This window comes from Lupinus angustifolius, chromosome LG06, assembly GCF_001865875.1.
Source record: "Lupinus angustifolius cultivar Tanjil chromosome LG06, LupAngTanjil_v1.0, whole genome shotgun sequence".
NCBI classification, from domain to species: domain Eukaryota; kingdom Viridiplantae; phylum Streptophyta; class Magnoliopsida; order Fabales; family Fabaceae; genus Lupinus; species Lupinus angustifolius.
The window spans coordinates 28,675,340-28,701,226 of record NC_032014.1 but is presented as its reverse complement, the minus strand read 5'-3'; the positions used below and the strand labels follow the sequence as shown (position 1 = coordinate 28,701,226).

General features: G+C 34.9%; 3 protein-coding genes across 3 annotated transcripts; 1 reads left to right on the top strand and 2 right to left on the bottom strand.

Annotated features, from left to right (window-relative positions):
• LOC109350697 (uncharacterized protein At2g24330) lies at positions 2,195–7,146 on the top strand. The gene is made up of 5 exons (XM_019591959.1): positions 2,195–2,617; positions 3,409–3,553; positions 4,341–4,450; positions 5,929–6,346; positions 6,677–7,146. Exons 1-5 carry the CDS (start codon positions 2,363–2,365, stop codon positions 6,928–6,930), a joined length of 1,182 nt encoding a protein of 393 aa, XP_019447504.1. The 5' UTR covers positions 2,195–2,362; the 3' UTR covers positions 6,931–7,146.
• On the bottom strand, positions 8,822–10,777 carry LOC109350696 (sialyltransferase-like protein 1). The gene is made up of 4 exons (XM_019591958.1): positions 10,645–10,777; positions 10,361–10,509; positions 9,853–9,934; positions 8,822–9,770 (listed from the first exon to the last, which is right to left on the bottom strand). The coding sequence occupies exons 2-4, from the start codon at positions 10,441–10,443 to the stop codon at positions 9,384–9,386; spliced, it is 552 nt and encodes a 183-aa protein (XP_019447503.1). The 5' UTR covers positions 10,444–10,509; positions 10,645–10,777; the 3' UTR covers positions 8,822–9,383.
• On the bottom strand, positions 14,290–25,678 carry LOC109350695 (sialyltransferase-like protein 1). Its single transcript, XM_019591957.1, has 11 exons — positions 25,446–25,678; positions 25,276–25,352; positions 24,088–24,174; positions 23,921–23,998; positions 23,742–23,833; positions 23,419–23,620; positions 23,024–23,114; positions 16,113–16,171; positions 15,829–15,977; positions 15,321–15,402; positions 14,290–15,238 (listed from the first exon to the last, which is right to left on the bottom strand). The coding sequence occupies exons 1-11, from the start codon at positions 25,573–25,575 to the stop codon at positions 14,852–14,854; spliced, it is 1,434 nt and encodes a 477-aa protein (XP_019447502.1). The 5' UTR covers positions 25,576–25,678; the 3' UTR covers positions 14,290–14,851.

Genomic DNA, 25,887 nt, shown 5'->3' with positions numbered 1-25,887 from the left:
TGCTTGTGAGAATAGTGAATAAACAGGACAGGAAAACGAACAAATAATTTAAAATTTAATATCTTACCTCTAATACTAAAATTATGGACTTGCGAGCATTGTTCATTTGCCATCACTAGGCTCAATTTTTCTATATAATGTAATAATTTGGTATATGATAGGATTTGGTAGCTAAAGGGTGTAATTTTATCTTATCATAATTTATTCTTACTTGAATTTTATACTTTTCACATCACATTATATTCTTATTATTTTTTAAAATTAAATTTATCATTATCATTAACAATAAATTTTATATATTCCAATAATATTTTATATATATATATATATATATATATAGCTTTTATTTGTGTTCATATTAACATATAGTTTCAATAATATTTGTTACAAGTGGTGGACAAATGCAAAATCAAGGATGAAAGTGATGCTTTACTATAATTTTTAGTAATCGTTGTCCTAAAGTATTACTTAAGAAATTCAAGATATAATTTTCTTATTAGAAATAAAGTGTGAATATTTCAGTTAAAAAGTTCTAATCTCATGAACTTTTATTTCTTACTCTCCCGGTCAAAAAAGCTATCATTGGAAAATGGTAGATTAAAATGGGTTAGAAAATGAAAATTAAGATTCCTTTATATTATTTCTAATTTTGTTTAGCCGTGAGGCTAAAAAAAGACCAATGGAAAAGATATCATATCATAGTAATTAATGAGAATATTTTACGACCTTAATATTTATACACTGTTAAAATAAAAATTTATACACAATTATTAAATCATTTATCAGGTTGGTTTACTTGTTTGAATAATTAATAATGATTAAATATGAATGATGTGTAACATAATAATAATGTGTAAAATTCATATATTGTCGATACATATATTTTTTTCCGTCCTATTTTAATATTTAAACTTTAACATATAACCTGAAAGATAAGATGAAAGAAGTTGAAGATAAATAATATATTTCTCTCTTTTGTTTTAGGGAAGAGTTTAAAGAAAGGTAATGAAAATGGAGTGGGGCCGTGAAAATTTCTTACTCCTTCGATGTGAGGAGAAAATAGGAAGGAAAAAGTGGAGGAGAAAATAGGAAGGAAAAAGTGGAGGAGAAAAATCACATATTTATTTTCTTTTTTGATACAATCAAACAATATGAAAATCGACTATATTTATCATATATTTTCACTCTCTATCACCCTTATTTGGCTCCTCTTATTTTATTTTATTTTCTTCTCTTCAACTATGCAACATTAAAGTCTAACCCACCTTCATGTTCTTGACATGTTACTACCATACTCATCATTAATGATAACAGGAAAGTTTCACATATTTGTTTTCCATTCCAAAAACAATTTATTTATGCAACATAATATAATAATATTGTAATATTTATACACTTTTAATAAAGATTTATGTATAATTATTATATCATTTATTATTTATTTATATTTTTTAAGAGTCAATAATAATTAAAGATAAATAGTGAATGATATAGTAACACTGTGTAAAATTCATACATTATCAATACATTCATCTTTTCTCTAATAATTTATGTAAAATCAATACATCATTTATTATTAAATAATATAAAGATGTGTACTATGTAAATAAATAGTAAAAATATTTATAATATTAATACATACATATTTTTCTCTTATTTTTTTTAGAGTGGCATCAAAGTATTCTATTTATTAAATATTTTAAACTTAATTATAGATATATTGCTAAAAGTAATCACCTTACTCTCATTTATTATTGCTCCTAATTAATAATTTTTTTGGAAACTAAAAAAACATATAGTAAAAACATTCAACATAAAGAAATAAGAAAAGTAATAAGTAATAAAAATATTAGTATTCTATAATATGGAAATATTTGAGATTTTTGAAACCCTTTATTATGACTTCCCTTTCCCACTGCTTATTTCAACAACAAAAACTTATCAAGAGAAAATAATTTTTTTCACAAAGTTAGTTCCTTACTCGTGTCTTTTTTATTTCAATTTTATTTTTTATATAAATATTTATATATAGTCAATATATTATTCATCATTCATTCATATCTATTACTTTTTGACAAGTGAATGATGATAAAACATGCATAAAACTCATATATATTAGTGCTTATATTTTTTTCCATTTTTTTTCTGTTTACATGACTCGAATCAATTTCAAAATATATAAGTTTTTTTGTTTTTGTGAATAGTAAGGTAGAAATATTTTTAATTACACACTTTGAACCTTTATTAGAGTAAAAATTTATGATTGAAGTTTAGAATTGTTTATTGCCCTAATTTTTTGTAATAGTGTAGTTACTGATTCTGTTATGAACTGAAATTATTGTTGTTATTAGAGGAATTGGATATGGGTGAAGAGAAAGTAGTTGAGGATGGTGAAAACAAAGAGAAATTGAGTAGAACAAGTAATGAGAATAAGGGAAAGAAAGGGATTATTTATAGAATTTGGAATGGAATATTTAGGTCAAGAAGAAATGATTTTGAGAAGAGATTGGAATATATTTCAAAAGAAGAAGGTGTTGTTATGGGTAGAATCAAAAGGAGGGAGTTTTCTTGGAGAAGAACATCAAAGCAACTTATTGCATTTTCTGTTCTATTTGAGGTACTTGAATTATTATGAATTCATGCATTTTTTAGGTTTTCATTCTATGTTGTATTTGTATTTCATGTTGTTGAATTATGAATCCTTTTAAACATGCTGTTTTTTTTGTTTACTGTACATAATTTCCTTTCTATGAAGTAATTCAGTGTTTTAGATTCCGGAAAGTGAATGCGGTATGCAGATGCAATTGCCATTGTGATAATGTTGCGGAGACTTCCGAAACTGCAACATTGCTGTTGTAATTGCGGCTGCATACTGCAATTTAAAGCATAGAGTCATACCATAGTTGCTTGGTATGGGTATGTCTATGTGGTTCACTTGGGTATGAACTTAATCACTTTTTAACCTTTTGTGTGACGAGCCCAATACTTAGTACGCGATACGTGAATTCGGTATGTGATACATAGGATAAATGAGAGAATTATGTAACTATGAGCGAGACACTCCAAATAAAGAAAATGTTGGCGTCATACATGAATCTGGCACCTACATGTGTATGATTCTTAGAATATGGGCTTGAAATTTTGCATCTTTATATATACTTTATTTGTGTTAACCTATCTAAATCGTATCGAATTTTAAATTTCAAAAAATTTCCCATATCCATGTCGTATCAAGTATACAGGCTTCTTAGCTTTTCAGTGTTCGTTTGCAATGGTAAATACTCAGAGGAATTAAATTTTAAAATTCTTCACTAACAAATTCTTAGTATCCTACTGTGAGATTTTTTGCTGCTGTCTCTGTTATAAAATGAACAAGGTCTTTTTGCTCAAGATGGTTTCAACTTTCAGGTCATTGCTGTAGGTTATGCTTTTATGATGACTAGAACAATGGATATGAATTGGAAAATGAGGGCAATCCGGGTTTTACCGATGTTTCTTTTGCCTGCCTTATCAACTGCTGCTTATACAACATTTGTCAGCTTCATAGGGATGTGTAAGTGTCATAGGGATATGATTTTATTACTTGTTTTTTGTTTTACAAATCAGAGTACCATATATTAATTATGTCTGTTATACTGTTACTAAGCTTGTTTACATCTGCATTTGTAGGCGAGTAGAACCTTAGATTGTATTTGTGTTCCCATTGTTCTTAAATTTGATATCATTGATAGTTTAAGTGCTCCTTTCATGATATAGTTTACAATTGGAATGGGTCCTGATTTCATCACTTTCATTAGAATTTCTGCCATTATTCTTGATTTTTCCCTGATGAGTTAGCATGGAAAAATCATATCTGAGTTTTTCTGCAAAAAAAATCCAAACAAACTTCTCACACCAATTAAATGCCTTCAATAACATAGTGGCTGTGGAAAGTCTGTAGTTTAGTATGCTATAGATAAATGCTTTTTATGAAAGAATTTTCTATATGCATCAAATTGATAGCATCGGTTTAGTCTTGCGGAGTTGCAGTATATGCAGATAAAAATTCCTGATCTTAAGGTCTTTACATTTATTAGAAGCAATCTTGCACAAATACCATGAATGAAACTTCTGTATAGAGAAAATTGTGCTTGAAGGAGAAGCATATGAGATTCAGTTCAGTTAAAGAAATTCGGTACCATCAATCATAAGTTATAAAAGATATCTTCAGAACTCTGCTGTTTGTAAAAACGAATTCCAACTTAATGATGCAGTTTTTAGACCAGAAGCTTGTGTTTAAAATTTGATATGGCAAATGCAAAATATTAATTGATTTTTAAATATTATGTGTGATTTTATAGGCGATCGAAGGGACCAGAAAATTCTTGAAAAGCTTAGAGCTGAGAGGCAGGCAAAAATTAATGAGCTCAAAGAGAAGACAAATTATTACACTACTCAACAACTCATTCAGGTGATTATTTGAAGCAAAGCTTGTAATGTGGCTTTCAATATCACATTTGTTCCATGTTTCTTGTTGATAGGCAAAGTTATTTGACAGGGAGAGGGGAGAGGGAAAATTGTACTGTTATCCGGGTATCAACCCAAGTGCTCACACTTATGCCCCGTAGCTCTACCAACCGAGCTGCCTCTTGGGGACCACATTTGTCCCATGTTGTTTGGGCTGTCAAAATATATTTGGGGTTGTATTGGTCTGTTCATGTTCCCTAGTATCAGCATCTCAAGTCTGTGTTTTGCGTCTTGTATAAGTAAAAACTGTTATGATTTTGTAGGTGTTTAGTGCATCTACTTAATCTAATAGTGTAGTCAAATCCGGTTAAACATTTGATCCCATTATAATCGCTTCCCAGCACTTGAAAACACCTGATAAGGAAAAGAATTGGCCTCCGTACTGGATCCAATATGAAGCCTTCTGTGGCAGCCACCATGACTTCTGCGGTTCGGCAACCAATGCGCGAATGGCACCACTACCATAGATACCAAGTTCAAAATAGTAGGCAGGGGCATTAAAGAAAACAAGCACCCGAAGGGTTTTTTTTTGGTACTACCAAAGGTATCCCCTCACCTTTTGGATAAAGAACTAATCCCTGCGTGACTGTCCCTCCTAGGAATCAAACTCTTGACTTTTTGGTTATCTTGGGATCTAGCAAGGCCTTACACCACTAGACCAACATCTTGTTGGTCCTGAAGGGGTATTTAAAACTAGAGTAATAAAACACAAGTGTCTAAAATTTAATAATTGAAATAAGATATATCCAGAAGCTCACAATTATAAAAATTATAGTTAGAATAACAAACACCATCCACTTTCTCTATAATTGTTCATTTTCATATTGTTTTTCTTGCCATCTGAATAACATTCTTCAAGTCACTTGCCCAATTCCCTCGTTTATTTTCTTTCTACAGTTCGGTTAGTAAAAGTTATCTTCATTTTATTTTTTCAGCATATATTTATTCAACTTATAAGTTTTTGGTTTTCATGTCTGTAACTTTTGGTTGAGACTAAAGTAATTATCATATATGTTATTTAATAGTGTGAAGAAGGGTATTTTGTCTGAATAAATATTATTTTGTACTGTCAAATTCTATTTTGCCTCATATTCTGTCAAGTCGTTGCATTATTTACATTCAGACTCATACCGAAATAAACTGAAACCTATTGTGCTTGACATTCTTAGTCAATTCTTTTGTTTTGGAAGAATGAATTATACGAGGATGTCCATTATGTTAGTCAATGTTTAGAACTTTTGCCTTAGGGGAGAAAATGGATCAAGTCCATGACCATTTCTAGAACTTGAATGCAAGTTTCTTTAGTACCTACTATAGTCCTGTGCTTTGGAGTGTATTATCTAAACACAACCCATGTGGTATATATTTGCAACTGCTTTCATATTATTATGTATTATAATACTTAGCTTGTGATCTACACAGAGATATGACACAGACCCGACAGCAAAGGCAGCTGCTGCATCTGTTCTGGCATCCAAGTTGGGTGCTGATTCAGGTTTGAAAGTGTACCTTGGCGATGAATCAAAGCCTGGTGCTCCAACAGGGAAGAGCGATGATGTCGAACTTGTGCAGTCTAACAGACTTCGAAATCGTAAACAAGTGCAGTCTAGATCCACTAGTCCTGGGATGACTACCCCAAATCATTCTGATAAACAATTAGTTGGTTCTAGGGGAATTGATCAAACTCAGACTTCTGATAGACTAGCTGTCGAACATCACCAACCTCAAAGCTCAACAGCAAATGGCGGAGGATGGATTGCTCGAATTGCTGCATTGCTTGTGGGTGAGGATCCAACGCTATCATATGCGCTCATCTGTGGTAACTGCCACATGCATAATGGTAAGTGGATTCTGTTTGATGTTTTAGGCTCTTGTCCTTTTGCAAATACCGCAGTGCTTATCATTGTTTTAAATTGCAGTTGCTATTATGCCGTATTTAGCTTAGTTGCAGGAAAATGTGATCGATGCAGCCGCTATGTTGTGTTTACTGCTATTGTAGAATGATTTGGTTTTTTAGACTTTTAAAACACAATATTGTGGTAGCAATTGCGGTCATTGATTGATATTTGATGACCACAATATATGTATGTGAGATGATGTAATGACGAATTTTCATTGATGAATATAGTGACAGGCTGAGTGTTTTTATCTACTTGTTTCTTCTCTTCAGGTCTATCCCGGAAGGAGGATTTCCCATTTACGACTTACTACTGCCCACATTGTCACGCCCTGAACAAACCAAAGCAGTCGGACGAGCGAAGTATCTCTGGTCTTAATTTGCCAAATAAAGATGTCGGCGAGGTAGTTAAAGATGCTACTGCTTCTGCAGTTGACAGCATAATCAAAAGCAATAGTTCCATAAATACTAGCCCTGAGGTTGAGGAAGTATCTGAAAGCACTAATTTGGTGGAGAATGCTAGTTAAAAGACAAACTGACTCACTTGGGATTGGCTGTTTAGAATACATGTCTAGTCCCTTGTTTTAGGACACTGACCCAATTATAAGGAGACTCACTTTTCAATTGGTTTCCTTGGTTGAATTTGTAATAGGAAGAGTGTTGATATATTACTTTGAATCTTGTGATTTCCATACATAGATTACATTGTCTTGTTTGAGTTAGGGCACTTTTAAATATTTTGGCAGTCTTGTTTTAGGACCTTTTGTCCTATATCTTATTTCAGAATGTTGAGAGGCATTGGCTGATACTCACTTCAACTTCAAGGGGCTCTCAGAAGTTGAGAGGCAAAATACAAGCAGTAGCAGGCTATCAACAATGCCTTAGTTAAATATATGTATATCAGCTGCGAAGCCGAGTCTTAACAAAACAGTAAGGTTGTTTGTTTTGTAATATGAAGTTCATGAGTTTAAATTTTAAAAACGATCCCTTCATTTGTCAAGGCAAGACTACTTACATCTATCCTACAGACTTACTGGGTTGGATATTATATATTGACTCATCTTTTTTATCTTATTTCGAATGTTCATTTTGATCTTTTATTTTGGTTTTACTTTAAATCAATTTGATCCTTTCAAGTAAAGTTATTGATAAAATATCCCCTGCTAACTGAAAACTTGTTTATATGCTTGATGTTATACATAATTGATCCTAAATCGGATAAAAATGAAGGTTATGTTAGACAATTGTCAATCGACATAAAAATTTGTTAATTTTTTATGATATAGATCAACAATGTTAATGTTAGGTTGTTGCTTAGAAGCAATGTTTTGTATTGCCCTAATATAGTTTCCAAAGAAGTAGCGCCTCTGCATCACTGCCCAAATGCAATAAAAAATAAGCAAGGTTTCCAAATCCTTTGTGTATTATTGTTACATTTATAGCAAAATAATAAATGCTCTATCCTAATGTACAACCAATACTACAATTATTGTTAATCAAAATAATAAATGACAAAGGTAAGAGGCTTTGCTGAGTTGTCTATAATGTTTTTAAACTTTACTTAGCAAATATAATTGTAATTGCACCCTCATTCCAGGGTAAATTGGTTTAGAGAGACAATAATTGCTAAAGTTACTTTAATACAATCTAATTACTAGTATTAATTGTGTCCATTGAACATTTGTTCTAGTTAATTTTGTGCTTCAATCTTGATAAAATTGAGAAATAAAAGTTGAAATTCATAACTACAAGTACCATTTATATTTTTCTTTCTTAATTTTTACCAACTTTGTTAATCAAAAGAAAAGGTCAGGGAAATACTGCAGGCGACAGTAATTGGTAAGTTAGTATGTAAGATCCTGTGATTATGTATCTATTCTTTAATTACTTTTTGGACTTTATAAAACTAAACCGAATTCAATATCATTTAAGTTTAAGATGAATATCCTAACACGGTATCAATCTCCATGGGATTTTCTTTTACTTGCAAAAAATCTAAGACATAGGCTATTCCAAATTTCCAATATCATTTAAGTTGCCGGTGGTTCTATATGCACTCGTGTTTTTTCATTCTACACCGGATGGCCATGGCATAGTGGCGGGGGCAGAGCATTGCAGTGCGAGTGTGAGGGACATATGGATTTTCTCAATCTGGATGGATGGTGGATGTGTTGACTGCAGCGGCAGTCGACAAAGTTGATGGTGGTGTTCCGTGGCGTTTTGAAGGTTGAGGATGATGACAAATGATAAAGGATAAAGTTGTCATTTTACCCAAGAAAAACTACAACTTTACCCCATAGCAATGGATACTCCAAACTCAACAAGGAGCATTTAAGCCTAGATAAAGTTTTAGTGTGCTTAAGGCCTTAAAGCTCAATTACTAGTCCAGAATAAGATGAATAGGTAAGTTCAGCAAAATAAGTAAAGCAACAAGTATCATGCAAGAAACCCAGATATGAAGCAGTAGTATGACAGAATTCCAAAAGGCAAAAAAGCTTAGCTACAAAATAACGAAAAATACAATATGAAGACTGGTTTACAAAACAATTGATCATCACTTTTCTGTTTTTAGTGTTGTTCTCATCCCATGAAAGACGTGTTTTCTAAAGATACTTCATCAACTAATTAATACATTCTAATAGATAAAAAACATCTACATACTATTGACTAAGCACGGTCGGTTTCAAACCTGGAAAATTGAGGCACAGCAAATTTCTTTAGTTGAAACTCTTGTGATTTCTTGATCCCTACTATGAATAACCTTGGAGTATAAATTATCTGGTTCAATGAAATTGTGCATAGACTCACTTTTCGTCGATAGAGTTGAGATTCTTTGCTTGCTCGGGTAGCTTGCAATATTTGTTGAAACAAAGGAACTGTTTAGGAGCTGTGGCAGCAGCCCTTAGAAGCAAACTTCATCCCAGATTCCATTTAGAATACACTTGGGTATGATTAGAGAGTAACAATAGACAGGAAATCATTACACCTCAGATTTTAAGGAATGCCTCACACACACTAGATCATCCAATTTATTGCCATCCATTTTATATAAAGTGACTCCTTGCATCTGCATATAGTGATCCTGTGCTTCTTTCCTCAAACTATTAAAAGGCATGACTTCCCATTTACTATAATTTGAGAGCTTCCTGATATCACTCATGTCCGACGATCCAGAGACAGGTCCACTTTTGCCTGGTTCCACATTGCCCCACACCTTACAATTGCCAAACTGCCCTATATCACTAGCCGACTGACTCTTCTTCAGCCGCAAAGCTGCTGCATGTGCTTGGCTTATCATTTCTCTACTTGGCACATCTGACCAGTCTTGCTTCCTAGCAGATCTCATGGGCGAATGAATCCTGATTACCTGACAATCAAACCTAATGTAAAAAACATTTAAAAAACACAAAAGTATGTTTTATGTAGAAATTTATAATCAATATAAATACCCCAAGGCATTCAAGAAGTTGATAATATGCTCTTCCTTGAAGTGGATTGTGTCCCTTCCTAGGAGCAGAGAAGTACCTTGTCCTACAAGTAAAAAGCAATGATAAAAGGATAAGTGAGGTGTGCACTTTAGAGGATAAAGTGAGAAAGTATAACAATTGATCCAAAAATCAATGATTCAGATCATAGCTACCGGGTTCTCTCATTTACCCTACATACCACATCTCACATACCGAGCTCCTATTAAAGAAAGTCTTGTAATAAATACATAAAAAGTGACAAACTGTGTACCCGAATGAGTCATGTACCCACTAACTAAGGTTGAGATTATAACAACTCCATAACTTATTATACGTGCATGTGATTATCATAATCACAACATTTGATTTTTCAATAATGGTTACAATTGCAATTTAAAGTGTGCCTCTACACTAGAGGAGTCAAATCCGAGAACTTTACTTATGGTTTGTCCTTATTTAATCAGACAAAAATAGAAATAGAGAAACTCACCATTCAGTGTATCCTGGATCAACTGTGAAACCATACATATCAACAATGTCACACATGGAGAGTGCTAACTCAATAGATTTCATCCCAGTTCCTTTGGCACCTCGACGTAGTACTATACCTTGGAAGAGATATACTGGATTTGGAATAGTCTGCATAAAAAGTAGCCAAGAAGAGTGTGTATAAATTGATTCAAGTAAGTATCTATTTGCTACCACCTATAATGTGTTTATACTTTATATACCAAAAAGCATCAAATAAGTAGCTAACAAAGAACACATTATCACCTTTATAACTGCATTGATTTCTCTATGAGTTACACTTTTGATTATGAGCACCTCATTATCTGCAAAAGAACAAACACTTCAATTCTCAACTTACGCATTTCTTGAATTACACATAGGAAAAAAACAGGATTAAAATATGTGAAGTGAAGTTCTAAATTTCCAATTCCTAGGTCTTGAATAACTGCCTACAAGTCAATCCCAATAAATATAAGCTGGGCAGTTATTCTCGCAACTGTGGTAAAATTTTAATATATTCATCAATATAATTAAAAGAATCTAACTTATATCACAATAACAATTTTCATTATTACTTAAATTTAGTTATTGATTACTTGCTAATAGAATAATTATAAAATTTTACAATCATTGCAATTTATATGCTATTCTTCCAAATCCAATTTAGTCAACCATAAAGCAAGAAATCATATCTTTATCTGGAAAAAATCTAACTTCTAACACGAGTTCAAGTAGATAGGGTTGATAATGTCTGGCCAAACTGATTTATTGGGTAAATTGTATCCCCCAGCAAATAATTTTCAAAAACTTGTCTTTTGCAATTGAGACAACGCGCTCATCTTTAATGAGTTGCCAACCGTCTGAATCCAATCAATGGTAGCATCAAATATTTTGATTTTGAGATCTGTGTTATGTAGGACGACTGCATAGTTTTTGGGTTTAATAGGCACTGCTTTAAAAACACAATGTACACTGATAGTAGATTTTGTTGTTTTTACTATGTTGAGCAAATTTTTGCTTGGTTTATTATTTATTTTTTCCACTATTATGATTTCCTCATTTATGTGTTTTTAGTTTGTAATGTGATACTTATAAAACCTATATTTGATTTGTCATGGAATTGGAATGGTGTAGATACAGTAATAAATTATGTTTGGGTATTAAGGTACTCTTTTAAAATATTATTGTTCAAGTACATAAACTCAGAATATGAGCTGAGTTTACAAGTCAAATTCAGAAAGGCTCCACAAACCATAAGTTTACATAAACTAACGCGCATGACAACCATACCAAAGAATATTTGTAAAATAGATTAGACATTGATAGAATAAGGATGAGGAATAAACCTCCTATTACGATTATGTGAGGCGCCAACAAGGCAATAACAGAAAATAACTACCTTTCCAAAAGGTAGTTAGTTAGGAAAAGTATAAATAGAAAGTTAGGAGTTGTTAGACTCACTTTTGGAGAAATTAGTGAATTGTGTAACTGATTTCAGGGAAATCAGTGGGGAATTCTCTCTGTAATCATTCTTCTCTCTCATTGTAATCTTTCTCTCATAATCAAATAAAATTGGGATCTAGGGTTTCCTGATCCTTGAGGTATCTTTCAAATCTCTGTTCTTCTTCTTCTTACCTAATCTGAACCAGTGTTAACACTGGTATCAGAGCACCAATTCTGGTGCCTGAAATTCACGCTATCCGCGGTGCTGCGTATGAAGACGAGAAGCATGGCTAGATCCAAAGAAGACTGGGAACAAGGACGTGAAGAGCTGAGAGCTAGATTGGAGTTTGCGGAAGCGTTAGCGAAAAAACATGGGGATCAAATTGCGGAACTAATGGCGAAGTTAGGTCAAAATCGTAATCAGAATAGTCCTTTCCGAGAAGGCATGGGAAGTTGGGGAGAACGAAGTGAAGAAACGAATCGAAGAGAAAAATGACGCAAATTAGAAATCCCAATCTTCATGAGAGAAGATGCGTTTGGCTGGACACATCGTTTAGAACGCTATTTCTTGTTGAAAGAGGTGACAGAAGAAGAGAAAATGCAAGCTACAGTCATGGCGTTGGAAGGGAAAGCATTGAGTTGGTTCCATTGGTGGGAAAAATGTAATCCAAATCCGACTTGGGAAGGATTCAAGATTGTTGTGGTGCGTAGGTTCCAACCTTCCATGGTTCAGAATCCGTTTGAGCAATTGTTGTCTCTTAAACAGATAGGAGTAGTAGAGGAGTATGTGGAGGACTTTGAAAAATACGTTGGAGCGTTGAGGTCCATAGACCAAGAGTTTGTCAGAGGAATCTTTCTGAATGGTCTAAAGGAGGAGCTGCAGGCAGAGGTAAAGTTATATGAATTGCATTCCTTGTCAGATATTATACAAAAGGTGTTGTTAATTGAACAAAAGAATATGTTGATAAATAAAAAGGCTAATCCTAGTTACACTACTAAAGGTAATGGAGTGTCCAGAAGTAGCCCCTATACTAAGACTATTACAGTGGAATCCAGGCCTAATAATGATAGGAGATGGGAAAATTTCAATAGTAGCAACTCACTGAGAAGTTCTGGACCAAGTCACACTGAGGAGAGTGTAAAGAATAAAGCAGGTGAGTTCAAACATTTGACTAGTGCAGAAATAAGGGAGAAAATGGAGAAAGGCTTATGTTTTAGGTGTGATGAACCCTACAACAAGGAACACAGATGTAAAAACAAGCACTTTCGAATGATACTCTTAGAAGAAGAGGAGGAGGAGAATGAAGAAGGGGAGGATCAATTGCCATCCTTTAAGTCCTTGCATTTATCTTTATGTTCCATCACTGGTTTTACTACTACTAGATCTTAGAAGGTGGAAGGCTGGGTAGCTGGGAAGGCAGTGATTATATTGATAGATTGTGGAGCTTCCCACAATTTCATTGCTACTGAAATGGTGGAAAGTTTTATAGCAAAATAATAAATGCTCTATCCTAATGTACAACCAATACTACAATTATTGTTAATCAAAATAATAAATGACAAAGGTAAGAGGCTTTGCTGAGTTGTCTATAATGTTTTTAAACTTTACTTAGCAAATATAATTGTAATTGCACCCTCATTCCAGGGTAAATTGGTTTAGAGAGACAATAATTGCTAAAGTTACTTTAATACAATCTAATTACTAGTATTAATTGTGTCCATTGAACATTTGTTCTAGTTAATTTTGTGCTTCAATCTTGATAAAATTGAGAAATAAAAGTTGAAATTCATAACTACAAGTACCATTTATATTTTTCTTTCTTAATTTTTACCAACTTTGTTAATCAAAAGAAAAGGTCAGGGAAATACTGCAGGCGACAGTAATTGGTAAGTTAGTATGTAAGATCCTGTGATTATGTATCTATTCTTTAATTACTTTTTGGACTTTATAAAACTAAACCGAATTCAATATCATTTAAGTTTAAGATGAATATCCTAACACGGTATCAATCTCCATGGGATTTTCTTTTACTTGCAAAAAATCTAAGACATAGGCTATTCCAAATTTCCAATATCATTTAAGTTGCCGGTGGTTCTATATGCACTCGTGTTTTTTCATTCTACACCGGATGGCCATGGCATAGTGGCGGGGGCAGAGCATTGCAGTGCGAGTGTGAGGGACATATGGATTTTCTCAATCTGGATGGATGGTGGATGTGTTGACTGCAGCGGCAGTCGACAAAGTTGATGGTGGTGTTCCGTGGCGTTTTGAAGGTTGAGGATGATGACAAATGATAAAGGATAAAGTTGTCATTTTACCCAAGAAAAACTACAACTTTACCCCATAGCAATGGATACTCCAAACTCAACAAGGAGCATTTAAGCCTAGATAAAGTTTTAGTGTGCTTAAGGCCTTAAAGCTCAATTACTAGTCCAGAATAAGATGAATAGGTAAGTTCAGCAAAATAAGTAAAGCAACAAGTATCATGCAAGAAACCCAGATATGAAGCAGTAGTATGACAGAATTCCAAAAGGCAAAAAAGCTTAGCTACAAAATAACGAAAAATACAATATGAAGACTGGTTTACAAAACAATTGATCATCACTTTTCTGTTTTTAGTGTTGTTCTCATCCCATGAAAGACGTGTTTTCTAAAGATACTTCATCAACTAATTAATACATTCTAATAGATAAAAAACATCTACATACTATTGACTAAGCACGGTCGGTTTCAAACCTGGAAAATTGAGGCACAGCAAATTTCTTTAGTTGAAACTCTTGTGATTTCTTGATCCCTACTATGAATAACCTTGGAGTATAAATTATCTGGTTCAATGAAATTGTGCATAGACTCACTTTTCGTCGATAGAGTTGAGATTCTTTGCTTGCTCGGGTAGCTTGCAATATTTGTTGAAACAAAGGAACTGTTTAGGAGCTGTGGCAGCAGCCCTTAGAAGCAAACTTCATCCCAGATTCCATTTAGAATACACTTGGGTATGATTAGAGAGTAACAATAGACAGGAAATCATTACACCTCAGATTTTAAGGAATGCCTCACACACACTAGATCATCCAATTTATTGCCATCCATTTTATATAAAGTGACTCCTTGCATCTGCATATAGTGATCCTGTGCTTCTTTCCTCAAACTATTAAAAGGCATGACTTCCCATTTACTATAATTTGAGAGCTTCCTGATATCACTCATGTCCGACGATCCAGAGACAGGTCCACTTTTGCCTGGTTCCACATTGCCCCACACCTTACAATTGCCAAACTGCCCTATATCACTAGCCGACTGACTCTTCTTCAGCCGCAAAGCTGCTGCATGTGCTTGGCTTATCATTTCTCTACTTGGCACATCTGACCAGTCTTGCTTCCTAGCAGATCTCATGGGCGAATGAATCCTGATTACCTGACAATCAAACCTAATGTAAAAAACATTTAAAAAACACAAAAGTATGTTTTATGTAGAAATTTATAATCAATATAAATACCCCAAGGCATTCAAGAAGTTGATAATATGCTCTTCCTTGAAGTGGATTGTGTCCCTTCCTAGGAGCAGAGAAGTACCTTGTCCTACAAGTAAAAAGCAATGATAAAAGGATAAGTGAGGTGTGCACTTTAGAGGATAAAGTGAGAAAGTATAACAATTGATCCAAAAATCAATGATTCAGATCATAGCTACCGGGTTCTCTCATTTACCCTACATACCACATCTCACATACCGAGCTCCTATTAAAGAAAGTCTTGTAATAAATACATAAAAAGTGACAAACTGTGTACCCGAATGAGTCATGTACCCACTAACTAAGGTTGAGATTATAACAACTCCATAACTTATTATACGTGCATGTGATTATCATAATCACAACATTTGATTTTTCAATAATGGTTACAATTGCAATTTAAAGTGTGCCTCTACACTAGAGGAGTCAAATCCGAGAACTTTACTTATGGTTTGTCCTTATTTAATCAGACAAAAATAGAAATAGAGAAACTCACCATTCAGTGTATCCTGGATCAACTGTGAAACCATACATATCAACAATGTCACACATGGAGAGTGCTAACTCAATAGATTTCATCCCAGTTCCTTTGGCACCTCGACGTAGTACTATACCTTGGAAGAGATATACTGGATTTGGAATAGTCTGCATAAAAAGTAGCCAAGAAGAGTGTGTATAAATTGATTCAAGTAAGTATCTATTTGCTACCACCTATAATGTGTTTATACTTTATATACCAAAAAGCATCAAATAAGTAGCTAACAAAGAACACATTATCACCTTTATAACTGCATTGATTTCTCTATGAGTTACACTTTTGATTATGAGCACCTCATTATCTGCAAAAGAACAAACACTTCAATTCTCAACTTACGCATTTCTTGAATTACACATAGGAAAAAAACAGGATTAAAATATGTGAAGTGAAGTTCTAAATTTCCAATTCCTAGGTCTTGAATAACTGCCTACAAGTCAATCCCAATAAATATAAGCTGGGCAGTTATTCTCGCAACTGTGGTAAAATTTTAATATATTCATCAATATAATTAAAAGAATCTAACTTATATCACAATAACAATTTTCATTATTACTTAAATTTAGTTATTGATTACTTGCTAATAGAATAATTATAAAATTTTACAATCATTGCAATTTATATGCTATTCTTCCAAATCCAATTTAGTCAACCATAAAGCAAGAAATCATATCTTTATCTGGAAAAAATCTAACTTCTAACACGAGTTCAAGTAGATAGGGTTGATAATGTCTGGCCAAACTGATTTATTGGGTAAATTGTATCCCCCAGCAAATAATTTTCAAAAACTTGTCTTTTGCAATTGAGACAACGCGCTCATCTTTAATGAGTTGCCAACCGTCTGAATCCAATCAATGGTAGCATCAAATATTTTGATTTTGAGATCTGTGTTATGTAGGACGACTGCATAGTTTTTGGGTTTAATAGGCACTGCTTTAAAAACACAATGTACACTGATAGTAGATTTTGTTGTTTTTACTATGTTGAGCAAATTTTTGCTTGGTTTATTATTTATTTTTTCCACTATTATGATTTCCTCATTTATGTGTTTTTAGTTTGTAATGTGATACTTATAAAACCTATATTTGATTTGTCATGGAATTGGAATGGTGTAGATACAGTAATAAATTATGTTTGGGTATTAAGGTACTCTTTTAAAATATTATTGTTCAAGTACATAAACTCAGAATATGAGCTGAGTTTACAAGTCAAATTCAGAAAGGCTCCACAAACCATAAGTTTACATAAACTAACGCGCATGACAACCATACCAAAGAATATTTGTAAAATAGATTAGACATTGATAGAATAAGGATGAGGAATAAACCTCCTATTACGATTATGTGAGGCGCCAACAAGGCAATAACAGAAAATAACTACCTTTCCAAAAGGTAGTTAGTTAGGAAAAGTATAAATAGAAAGTTAGGAGTTGTTAGACTCACTTTTGGAGAAATTAGTGAATTGTGTAACTGATTTCAGGGAAATCAGTGGGGAATTCTCTCTGTAATCATTCTTCTCTCTCATTGTAATCTTTCTCTCATAATCAAATAAAATTGGGATCTAGGGTTTCCTGATCCTTGAGGTATCTTTCAAATCTCTGTTCTTCTTCTTCTTACCTAATCTGAACCAGTGTTAACACTGGTATCAGAGCACCAATTCTGGTGCCTGAAATTCACGCTATCCGCGGTGCTGCGTATGAAGACGAGAAGCATGGCTAGATCCAAAGAAGACTGGGAACAAGGACGTGAAGAGCTGAGAGCTAGATTGGAGTTTGCGGAAGCGTTAGCGAAAAAACATGGGGATCAAATTGCGGAACTAATGGCGAAGTTAGGTCAAAATCGTAATCAGAATAGTCCTTTCCGAGAAGGCATGGGAAGTTGGGGAGAACGAAGTGAAGAAACGAATCGAAGAGAAAAATGACGCAAATTAGAAATCCCAATCTTCATGAGAGAAGATGCGTTTGGCTGGACACATCGTTTAGAACGCTATTTCTTGTTGAAAGAGGTGACAGAAGAAGAGAAAATGCAAGCTACAGTCATGGCGTTGGAAGGGAAAGCATTGAGTTGGTTCCATTGGTGGGAAAAATGTAATCCAAATCCGACTTGGGAAGGATTCAAGATTGTTGTGGTGCGTAGGTTCCAACCTTCCATGGTTCAGAATCCGTTTGAGCAATTGTTGTCTCTTAAACAGATAGGAGTAGTAGAGGAGTATGTGGAGGACTTTGAAAAATACGTTGGAGCGTTGAGGTCCATAGACCAAGAGTTTGTCAGAGGAATCTTTCTGAATGGTCTAAAGGAGGAGCTGCAGGCAGAGGTAAAGTTATATGAATTGCATTCCTTGTCAGATATTATACAAAAGGTGTTGTTAATTGAACAAAAGAATATGTTGATAAATAAAAAGGCTAATCCTAGTTACACTACTAAAGGTAATGGAGTGTCCAGAAGTAGCCCCTATACTAAGACTATTACAGTGGAATCCAGGCCTAATAATGATAGGAGATGGGAAAATTTCAATAGTAGCAACTCACTGAGAAGTTCTGGACCAAGTCACACTGAGGAGAGTGTAAAGAATAAAGCAGGTGAGTTCAAACATTTGACTAGTGCAGAAATAAGGGAGAAAATGGAGAAAGGCTTATGTTTTAGGTGTGATGAACCCTACAACAAGGAACACAGATGTAAAAACAAGCACTTTCGAATGATACTCTTAGAAGAAGAGGAGGAGGAGAATGAAGAAGGGGAGGATCAATTGCCATCCTTTAAGTCCTTGCATTTATCTTTATGTTCCATCACTGGTTTTACTACTACTAGATCTTAGAAGGTGGAAGGCTGGGTAGCTGGGAAGGCAGTGATTATATTGATAGATTGTGGAGCTTCCCACAATTTCATTGCTACTGAAATGGTGGAAAGTTTGCAGTTAAAGGTGTTGGATACCCCTCCTTATTGGGTGGAAGTAGGGGATGGTCATAGGGTGAAATGTAAGGGGAAGTGTGAGCAATTGAAATTCCAGTTACAACAGTTCTATGAGGTACAGGATTTCTATCTATTTACTCTCAAGGGGGTTGACATGGTATTAGGGTTGGATTGGTTGGCAGGATTGGGGGAGGTGAAGGATGATTTTGGGAGGCTGGAACTCACTGTGAAGAAGGGAAATGAGTTGATCAAAATTTTTGGGAATCCAGCCTTGGCAAGAACAGAACTTCCCTATGGGGCACTAATGCAAGTTTTGAAGGAAGAAGGAGAAGGCTTGCTGATTCAATGTGAACATTTTCAAGGAGAAGAGGTTGCTCACACTGCTCATTCAGGCCCTATTATCAGTTTGTTGGCAAAACTTGAGGAGTTGTTTGTTGATCCTAAAGAACTACCCCCTATTAGAAGGCATGACCATGCAATTCACTTAACAGAGGGAGCTATCATTCCAAATTTGAGGCCATATAAGTACCCTCACTATCAGAAAACAGAGATAGAGAGGTTAGTGGGAGAAATGTTGGAGTCAGGGGTGATAAGGCATAGCATTAGTCCCTATTCTAGTCCAATTATATTGGTCAAGAAGAAAGATGGTGATTGGAGGTTCTGTGTTGACTATAGAGCCTTGAACAAGGTCACAATTCCCAACAAATTTCTCATTCCTATAATAGAAGAACTCCTAGATGAGATTGGAGGGGCAACTGTGTTCACTAAACTGGATTTGAAGTCGGGTTACCACCAAATAAGGATGAAGGAAAATGACATTGAAAGGACAGCTTTTAGGACACATGAGGGGCACTATGAGTTTGTTATCATGCCCTTTGGGTTGACTAATGCCCCTTCTACTTTTCAGCCTCTGATGAATGAGGTATTGAGGCCTTTTCTGAGACAATTTGCATTGGTTTTCTTTGATGACATCTTGGTCTATAGCAATGGTGATACTGCACATCAGAGGCATTTGAGACAAGTGTTGGAAGTGTTGAGCTCAAATTCTTTAAAGGTCAACAAAAAGAAGTGTTGTTTTGCTAGACCTAGTTTGGAGTACTTAGGTCACATCATCTCTGGTTCAGGAGTGGCAGCAGATCAATCCAAGATAGCTACCATGAGTACTTGGCCAGTTCCTAAAGATCTGAAAAGTTTAAGAGGTTTCCTAGGGCTCGCTGGTACTATAGGAGATTTGTACAAGGGTATGGTAGGATAGCCAAACCTTTGACTGAGTTGCTAAAAAAGGACAGCTTTGTGTGGGGAGAGGAAGCATCAATAGCTTTCCAGACCTTGAAATCTACCATGATCAACCTGCCTCTATTGGCAGTCCCTGACTTCTCTAAGACCTTTGTGATTGAGACAGATGCTTCCAGTAAGGGATTGGGGGCAATATTGATGCAGGAGGGTAGATCCTTGGCTTTTTGGAGTAAGGGACTCTCACTCAGAGTACAATTAAAGTCAGTTTATGAGAGAGAACTCATGGCAGTTGTACAAGCTATACATAAATGGAAGCATTACTTGATGGGGAGGCATTTTGTTCTCAGAACAGACCAAAGAAGCCTCAAATTCCTCACAGACCAAAGGCTTTTCAGTGCGGAATAATTTAAGTGGGCAGTCAAGCTCATTGGACTAGATTTTGAAATACAATTCAAGCCTGGAAAAGAGAATACAGTTGCATATGCACTTTCTAGGAAAGCTATGTATGTTGTTGTGTCTGTCATTAATCTGGAAGATGCAGAGGATTGGTTTCAAGAGGTTCAACAGGAACCTAAATGGCAAAAGATCATACAAGATCTAATTTGTGAGCCTACTTCTCATCCTGAGTTTCAGTTTCAAGCAGGAAGGCTGTTGTATAAAGGAAAGTTGGTGTTACCCAAGTCTTCCAATAGGATTCCCCTGATTCTTGTTGAATGCCATGATAGTATGGTTGGGGGACACTCTGGTTTTTTTAGAACATACAAGAGAGTCTCTAGTTTTTTCTATTGGGAGGGCATGAGAAGCTATGTGAATGGAGGCTTGTGATGTTTGCCAGAGACAGAAATACTCCACTTTGGCCCCTGGTGGCCTCTTGCAACCTTTGTCAATTCCTACTCAGGTATGGCAAGATATTTCTAGGGATTTTATCTCTGGTCTACCTAAATCTAAGGGGAAGGATACCATATTTGTGGTAGTGGATAGGCTCACTAAATATGCTCATTTCTATCCACTTGGCCATCCTTTTAATGCTAAAGATGTAGCAACCCTGTTTGTGAAGGAGGTGGTTCGATTGCGTGGCTTTCCAACAACTATAATTTCAGACAAGGGCCAGATTTTTCTCAGTAAATTTTGGCAGGAATTGTTCAAGTTGGCTGGGACTATATTGAAGTATAGCACTACTTACCATCCTCAGACAGATGGTCAAATGGAGGTAGTGAACAGAAGTTTAGAAACCTATCTGAGGTGTTTTGTAGGGCCTAAACCAAAGCAGTGGGTCGAGTGGCTTTCATGGGCAGAATTTTGGTTTAACACTACTTATAATGGGTCTGCTGGCATGACTCCACTCAAAGCATTGTATGGAAGAGATCTACCCACCTTGATCAAGGGGTGTACTTTTACCTCTAAGGTAGAGGAAGTGAATCAATTGCTTCAATCCCGGGATTTAGTACTGCAGGAATTACAACAGAACTTGTTAAAGGCCCATGACATAATGAAGGCTCAAGCTGATAAGCATAGAAGAAAGGTTGAATTTGAGGTAGGAGAATGGGTGTTTTTGAAACTCCAACCTTACAAATTGAAACCCTTGGCTAATAGAAAGTTCTATAGCCCTTATCAGATTTTAGAAAAAATTGGTTCAGTGGCTTATAGGTTGGAACTTCCTAGTCATGCTAGGATTCATCTTGTGTTCCATGTGTCATTATTGAAGAAATCACTGAAACCAGTGCAACAATCTCAGCCACTTCCTCCTATGCTTTCTGAAGAATGAGTTACAGGTTAATCCAGCTGCCATCTTGCAAGGCATAGAGGGAGTTGGGGGTAAATTGGAAGTCTTGGTGCAATGGGTCAAGCTACCTACATGTGACAATTTTTGGGAAGAGGCTGCTCAGCTCAAAGAAACTTTTTCACACTTTCCCCTTGAGGACAAGGTGGCACTTTTGGGGGGGGGGGGAGTATTGATAGAATAAGGATGGGGAATAAACCTCCTATTACGAAGGTTTATGTGAGACGCCAGCAAGGCAATAACAGAAAATAACTACCTTTCCAAAAGGTAGTTAGTTAGGAAAAGTATAAATAGAAAGTTAGGAGTTGTTAGACTCACTTTTGGAGAAATTAGTGAATTGTGTAACTGATTTCAGGGAAATCGGTGGGGAATTCTCTCTGTAATCATTCTTCTCTCTCATTGTAATCTTTCTCTCATAATCAAATAAAATTGGGATCTAGGGTTTCCTGATCCTTGAGGTATCTTTCAAATCTCTGTTGTTGTTCTTCTTACCTAATCTGAACCAGTGTTAACAGACATATTGGTCGTTTAAGCTATACTATGTATGACATTGGGAAAATCTCAATAAGGAGCTAAGGACCGGACGTAACCCATGTGGTTTTGGGATAAACCGTAAATGAATACACATATTTCTTTTAGGACCTGTTTGGTTTGGCTAATTTCTGTTTTCATTTTCAATAAAAACAGAAATTAAGGACGGAAACATGTTTGGAAGATTATTTCCATTTCATATTTCAGGAAACAAGGGCTTCATTTTCGGAATTGTTGAAAATGACTATACAACATTTTCAATGTTGACATATTCAGTCCAGTGACAATTTTGAATTTTTGATCAACTTGGTTTTATTTCCAAACATTCACAAAAATTAGTTACATATACAATAACATTGAGGCTATACAAAGTTTAAAAGAATCTAGATGGACATTGTGTAATAATGCATTTTTTTTGTTTCATTCACATAGGACAACTAAAAAGGTCAACAAAATAAAAAAGGCATCAAGGATGTTGCAAGAAAACTATGCAAAGGTACACAGTTATCAATAAATGTTTCAGTAACAAAAGATGAGGATAGACAATTCAGGACACAGAAAAAAGGGGTTATATTTAATAGCCTAGCTATATGTAAATGTAAGTGATTGTGAATAGATTCTCAATTTAACTAATGTGACCCAAAATTTTCAATTTAAGGTTGCTATTTCTATTGAAACATTTTCAATAATCATAACTTACCAGACCCATTTAGAATAGGGACCATGTTACGAGCAGCGCCCCTTACAACTAGACGGAAATCCCTCTTAAGACCAACATACTTCACATATTTCTACAAATTCATAAAGAAACAAAGTAAGTATTTGAAAATATATTTTTGATAAGTAGATCAGTTCCTCAATTAAAAGCAGTAAAACTAACTAACTTTATGCCCGTGATCACTCTATTGCGTCTTGTACATTAATAAAAAGAATAGTGATTGTACATTGCAGTAGCGGGTACCGGGTAACCAGTTTCATCTATACTGGTATGATATAAATGGATACCAAGAGTGGAAAGCCAAGTTTTTGTACGAAAAAATAATAAAGATGGTCATTGAGAAACTGTTTTATAATTTATGATCAACAGGTAACTACCTCATTAACTGGGGCCTCATTGTCTCGAAAAACAGCATCATGACTATCAATTTCTTTCCCAAATTCTGTCTTCAGGAGATCTCCAGAATTTCCAACAACAGCACAAGTACGAAACTGCCGTGGACGAAAGGGGGGTTTTGCTGGTAATAATATATTGAGGTGCTCTTCACAAAGAGTCTTATTATAGCACTTTTTGGTCCCCCTAAAAGAAGAGCAAGTGTAATTAGACATGTCTTATAACAAGATACTCATGTTAAACAATAAGAACACAATAATATCAATAATGACATGAACAAACAGAAGTAAGGTTTTGAGATCCATACAATTGTGCTATCCTTTGTGGTGCATAATCTACCCAACCATCAGTACGAGCATCTAGATATTCTCGAGTCAACACTGTAGTCATGTTACGGTACTGCAACATACCCAACATGTCAGTATTCAGCACAGATTCATCCTTAAAATATAACTGAAATATGGGCTAAATAGGATGGCAACCGACCTGTTCCCACAATAGGATTGTCTCACACATGTCATAGTTGTACTCCAAAGGCTCAAACTTCTTAAACTGTGCATTATACTGCAACCGTTGAACAAGCAAAAAAGTCAGCATTGGCTATTAGTTGAAATTGAGTTAAAGAAGAGGGGTTAGAGGATAGAACGACTTACCCAGGTGCTGTTGGTGCCTTCAGGGTATTTAAGGATCAACTTGCAGTGGTCAATAATATGTGCAGTGAGTCCAAGCCCCCTGTTAGCCTGTTTTCAATCCCAAGTTCAGGAAATTTTTCCAGAATACTAAAGCAATTTCAGGTTTGTTTTCTGCTCTTATTTTCATATAGTAAGTAATAACTGTAAAAATCCACCTTATTATAATGAGAAATGCTAACAAGTAGCAGAGCACTGTTCAACAAACTTTTATTACTTTCATGTGAAAACCACTAAATAGACAAATGAACTCATAAGATTCAGTATCTCTCACATGAAAATCTTTCAATAATAGAGTGATGAAAAGAGTGGGCTGGCATTGCTACCATTTATCTATTATAAAGATGAAAATAAATGTGATTGTCCTATCCATTACCCCAAGGGAAATGGTTAACTAAAAAAAGTAACTTTTATTTGGGAAACTATATACATATTGCTTAATATATTGAATACACCACTTCCCGATGAAACTTACTTTCCTTTATTCCTTAACCATTACCAAATGGACAGCAAAACCAAATAATGAAAACATTTTGGCGTTGTTTTAATTATAAAGCAGAAAGACAAATGAAAACAGTAAACAATCTAAACACTAAAAAGGGCAGACAACTCAGTGCACAAAGGCTCCCCACCTAGTGGGGCATGGGGAGGGTAGATATATGCATCCTTACCCTCGTACGCAAAAAGGTCGTTCCCGTTCACAAGGCAAACAACCTTACCATTGGGCCGAGATCATCCTTCAATTAAATTTATTTTAAGAAAATGAACATAAACCCTAGACATACATGGATTTGGATCATGTGACTTAAAAAATTGGCAACTTCACAAACATTAGCAGATCTGAACCATTGGAGGAAGACCAAACAACTTGGAGGAAAATTACAATCAAAACACGGTTTGGAATGTAAGTCCCCCGATCTTCGTCCAACGGCTCAGATTTGCTTAATTTAGCAAAGCCACCAATTTCTGAAGTTAGCTGATTCAAATCAGACATACAGGCTACAGTTAAAATCCAAATACAATTCAAATCCTCCACTACCACAATCCCTAACTCAAAATATCCAATATAACTAAATCCACATGAACAAGTAATATAATATATAGCAAAATGAATTTAAAAAAAAAACTAGAATGTGGACAAAAGGAAGTTACCACACATTGCTGAACAGTGGATTGAAAATGAGACAATATACTAATTGATTCAGCGTTGCGATTTGAATTAAATGACCCTGGAAATGAAAATTATGATATAAAATGAGGGAAAATTGAAATTGAAATTGAATTGAAGAGTGAGTGATTATGATTATGATGATTATTATTACCTGAGAAGAAAGAAGATTGGATTGCGAAAAGGAAGAGAGAGAAAAACGAAACGGCGAAAACCAAATAAAGAATCGTTGGTCGTCGATTACTGTTGAGAGATGATAGTAACTGCTTCTTCTGCTGTCTCATTGCGACGTCGTTTCTACACACAACAAGATCTCAAGGCTTGAAGAACATCACTGAAAAATCTTCACGACAGGAACTCGAAAACGACGTCGTTTTTTAAACTTCTTTTTTTGTTCCAATCAGAGTCATATTATTAAAGCTGGACCGGGCATCAAAGCAGAACCGGGTTTATTATTGATTTAATCAGTTTAGCCGGTGATTTTAGACCCTACTGGATTTCAAGTCCAATAATTAATAGTATTCAATATATTATTGACCTAAAATCTATTGGAAAAGAAAACACAAATATTAAATATGAATATATCTTATAAAATT

Excerpts from the sequence above, each read along its gene's own strand:
- LOC109350697 (XM_019591959.1), top strand. The coding sequence starts at position 2,363 with ATGGGTGAAGAGAAAGTAGTTGAGGATGGTGAAAACAAAGAGAAATTG. Across the intron at positions 2,618-3,408 it reads CATTTTCTGTTCTATTTGAG|GTCATTGCTGTAGGTTATGC; the intron begins GTACTTGAATTA and ends TTCAACTTTCAG. Across the intron at positions 3,554-4,340 it reads TGTCAGCTTCATAGGGATGT|GCGATCGAAGGGACCAGAAA; the intron begins GTAAGTGTCATA and ends GTGATTTTATAG.
- LOC109350695 (XM_019591957.1), bottom strand. The coding sequence starts at position 25,575 with ATGAGACAGCAGAAGAAGCAGTTACTATCATCTCTCAACAGTAATCGA. Across the intron at positions 23,834-23,920 it reads CAATCCTATTGTGGGAACAG|TACCGTAACATGACTACAGT; the intron begins GTCGGTTGCCAT and ends GGTATGTTGCAG. Across the intron at positions 15,978-16,112 it reads AAATCAATGCAGTTATAAAG|ACTATTCCAAATCCAGTATA; the intron begins GTGATAATGTGT and ends CTTTTTATGCAG.
- LOC109350696 (XM_019591958.1), bottom strand. The coding sequence starts at position 10,443 with ATGAAATCTATTGAGTTAGCACTCTCCATGTGTGACATTGTTGATATG. Across the intron at positions 9,935-10,360 it reads GATCCAGGATACACTGAATG|GACAAGGTACTTCTCTGCTC; the intron begins GTGAGTTTCTCT and ends TTTTACTTGTAG. Across the intron at positions 9,771-9,852 it reads AACTTCTTGAATGCCTTGGG|GTAATCAGGATTCATTCGCC; the intron begins GTATTTATATTG and ends TTTGATTGTCAG.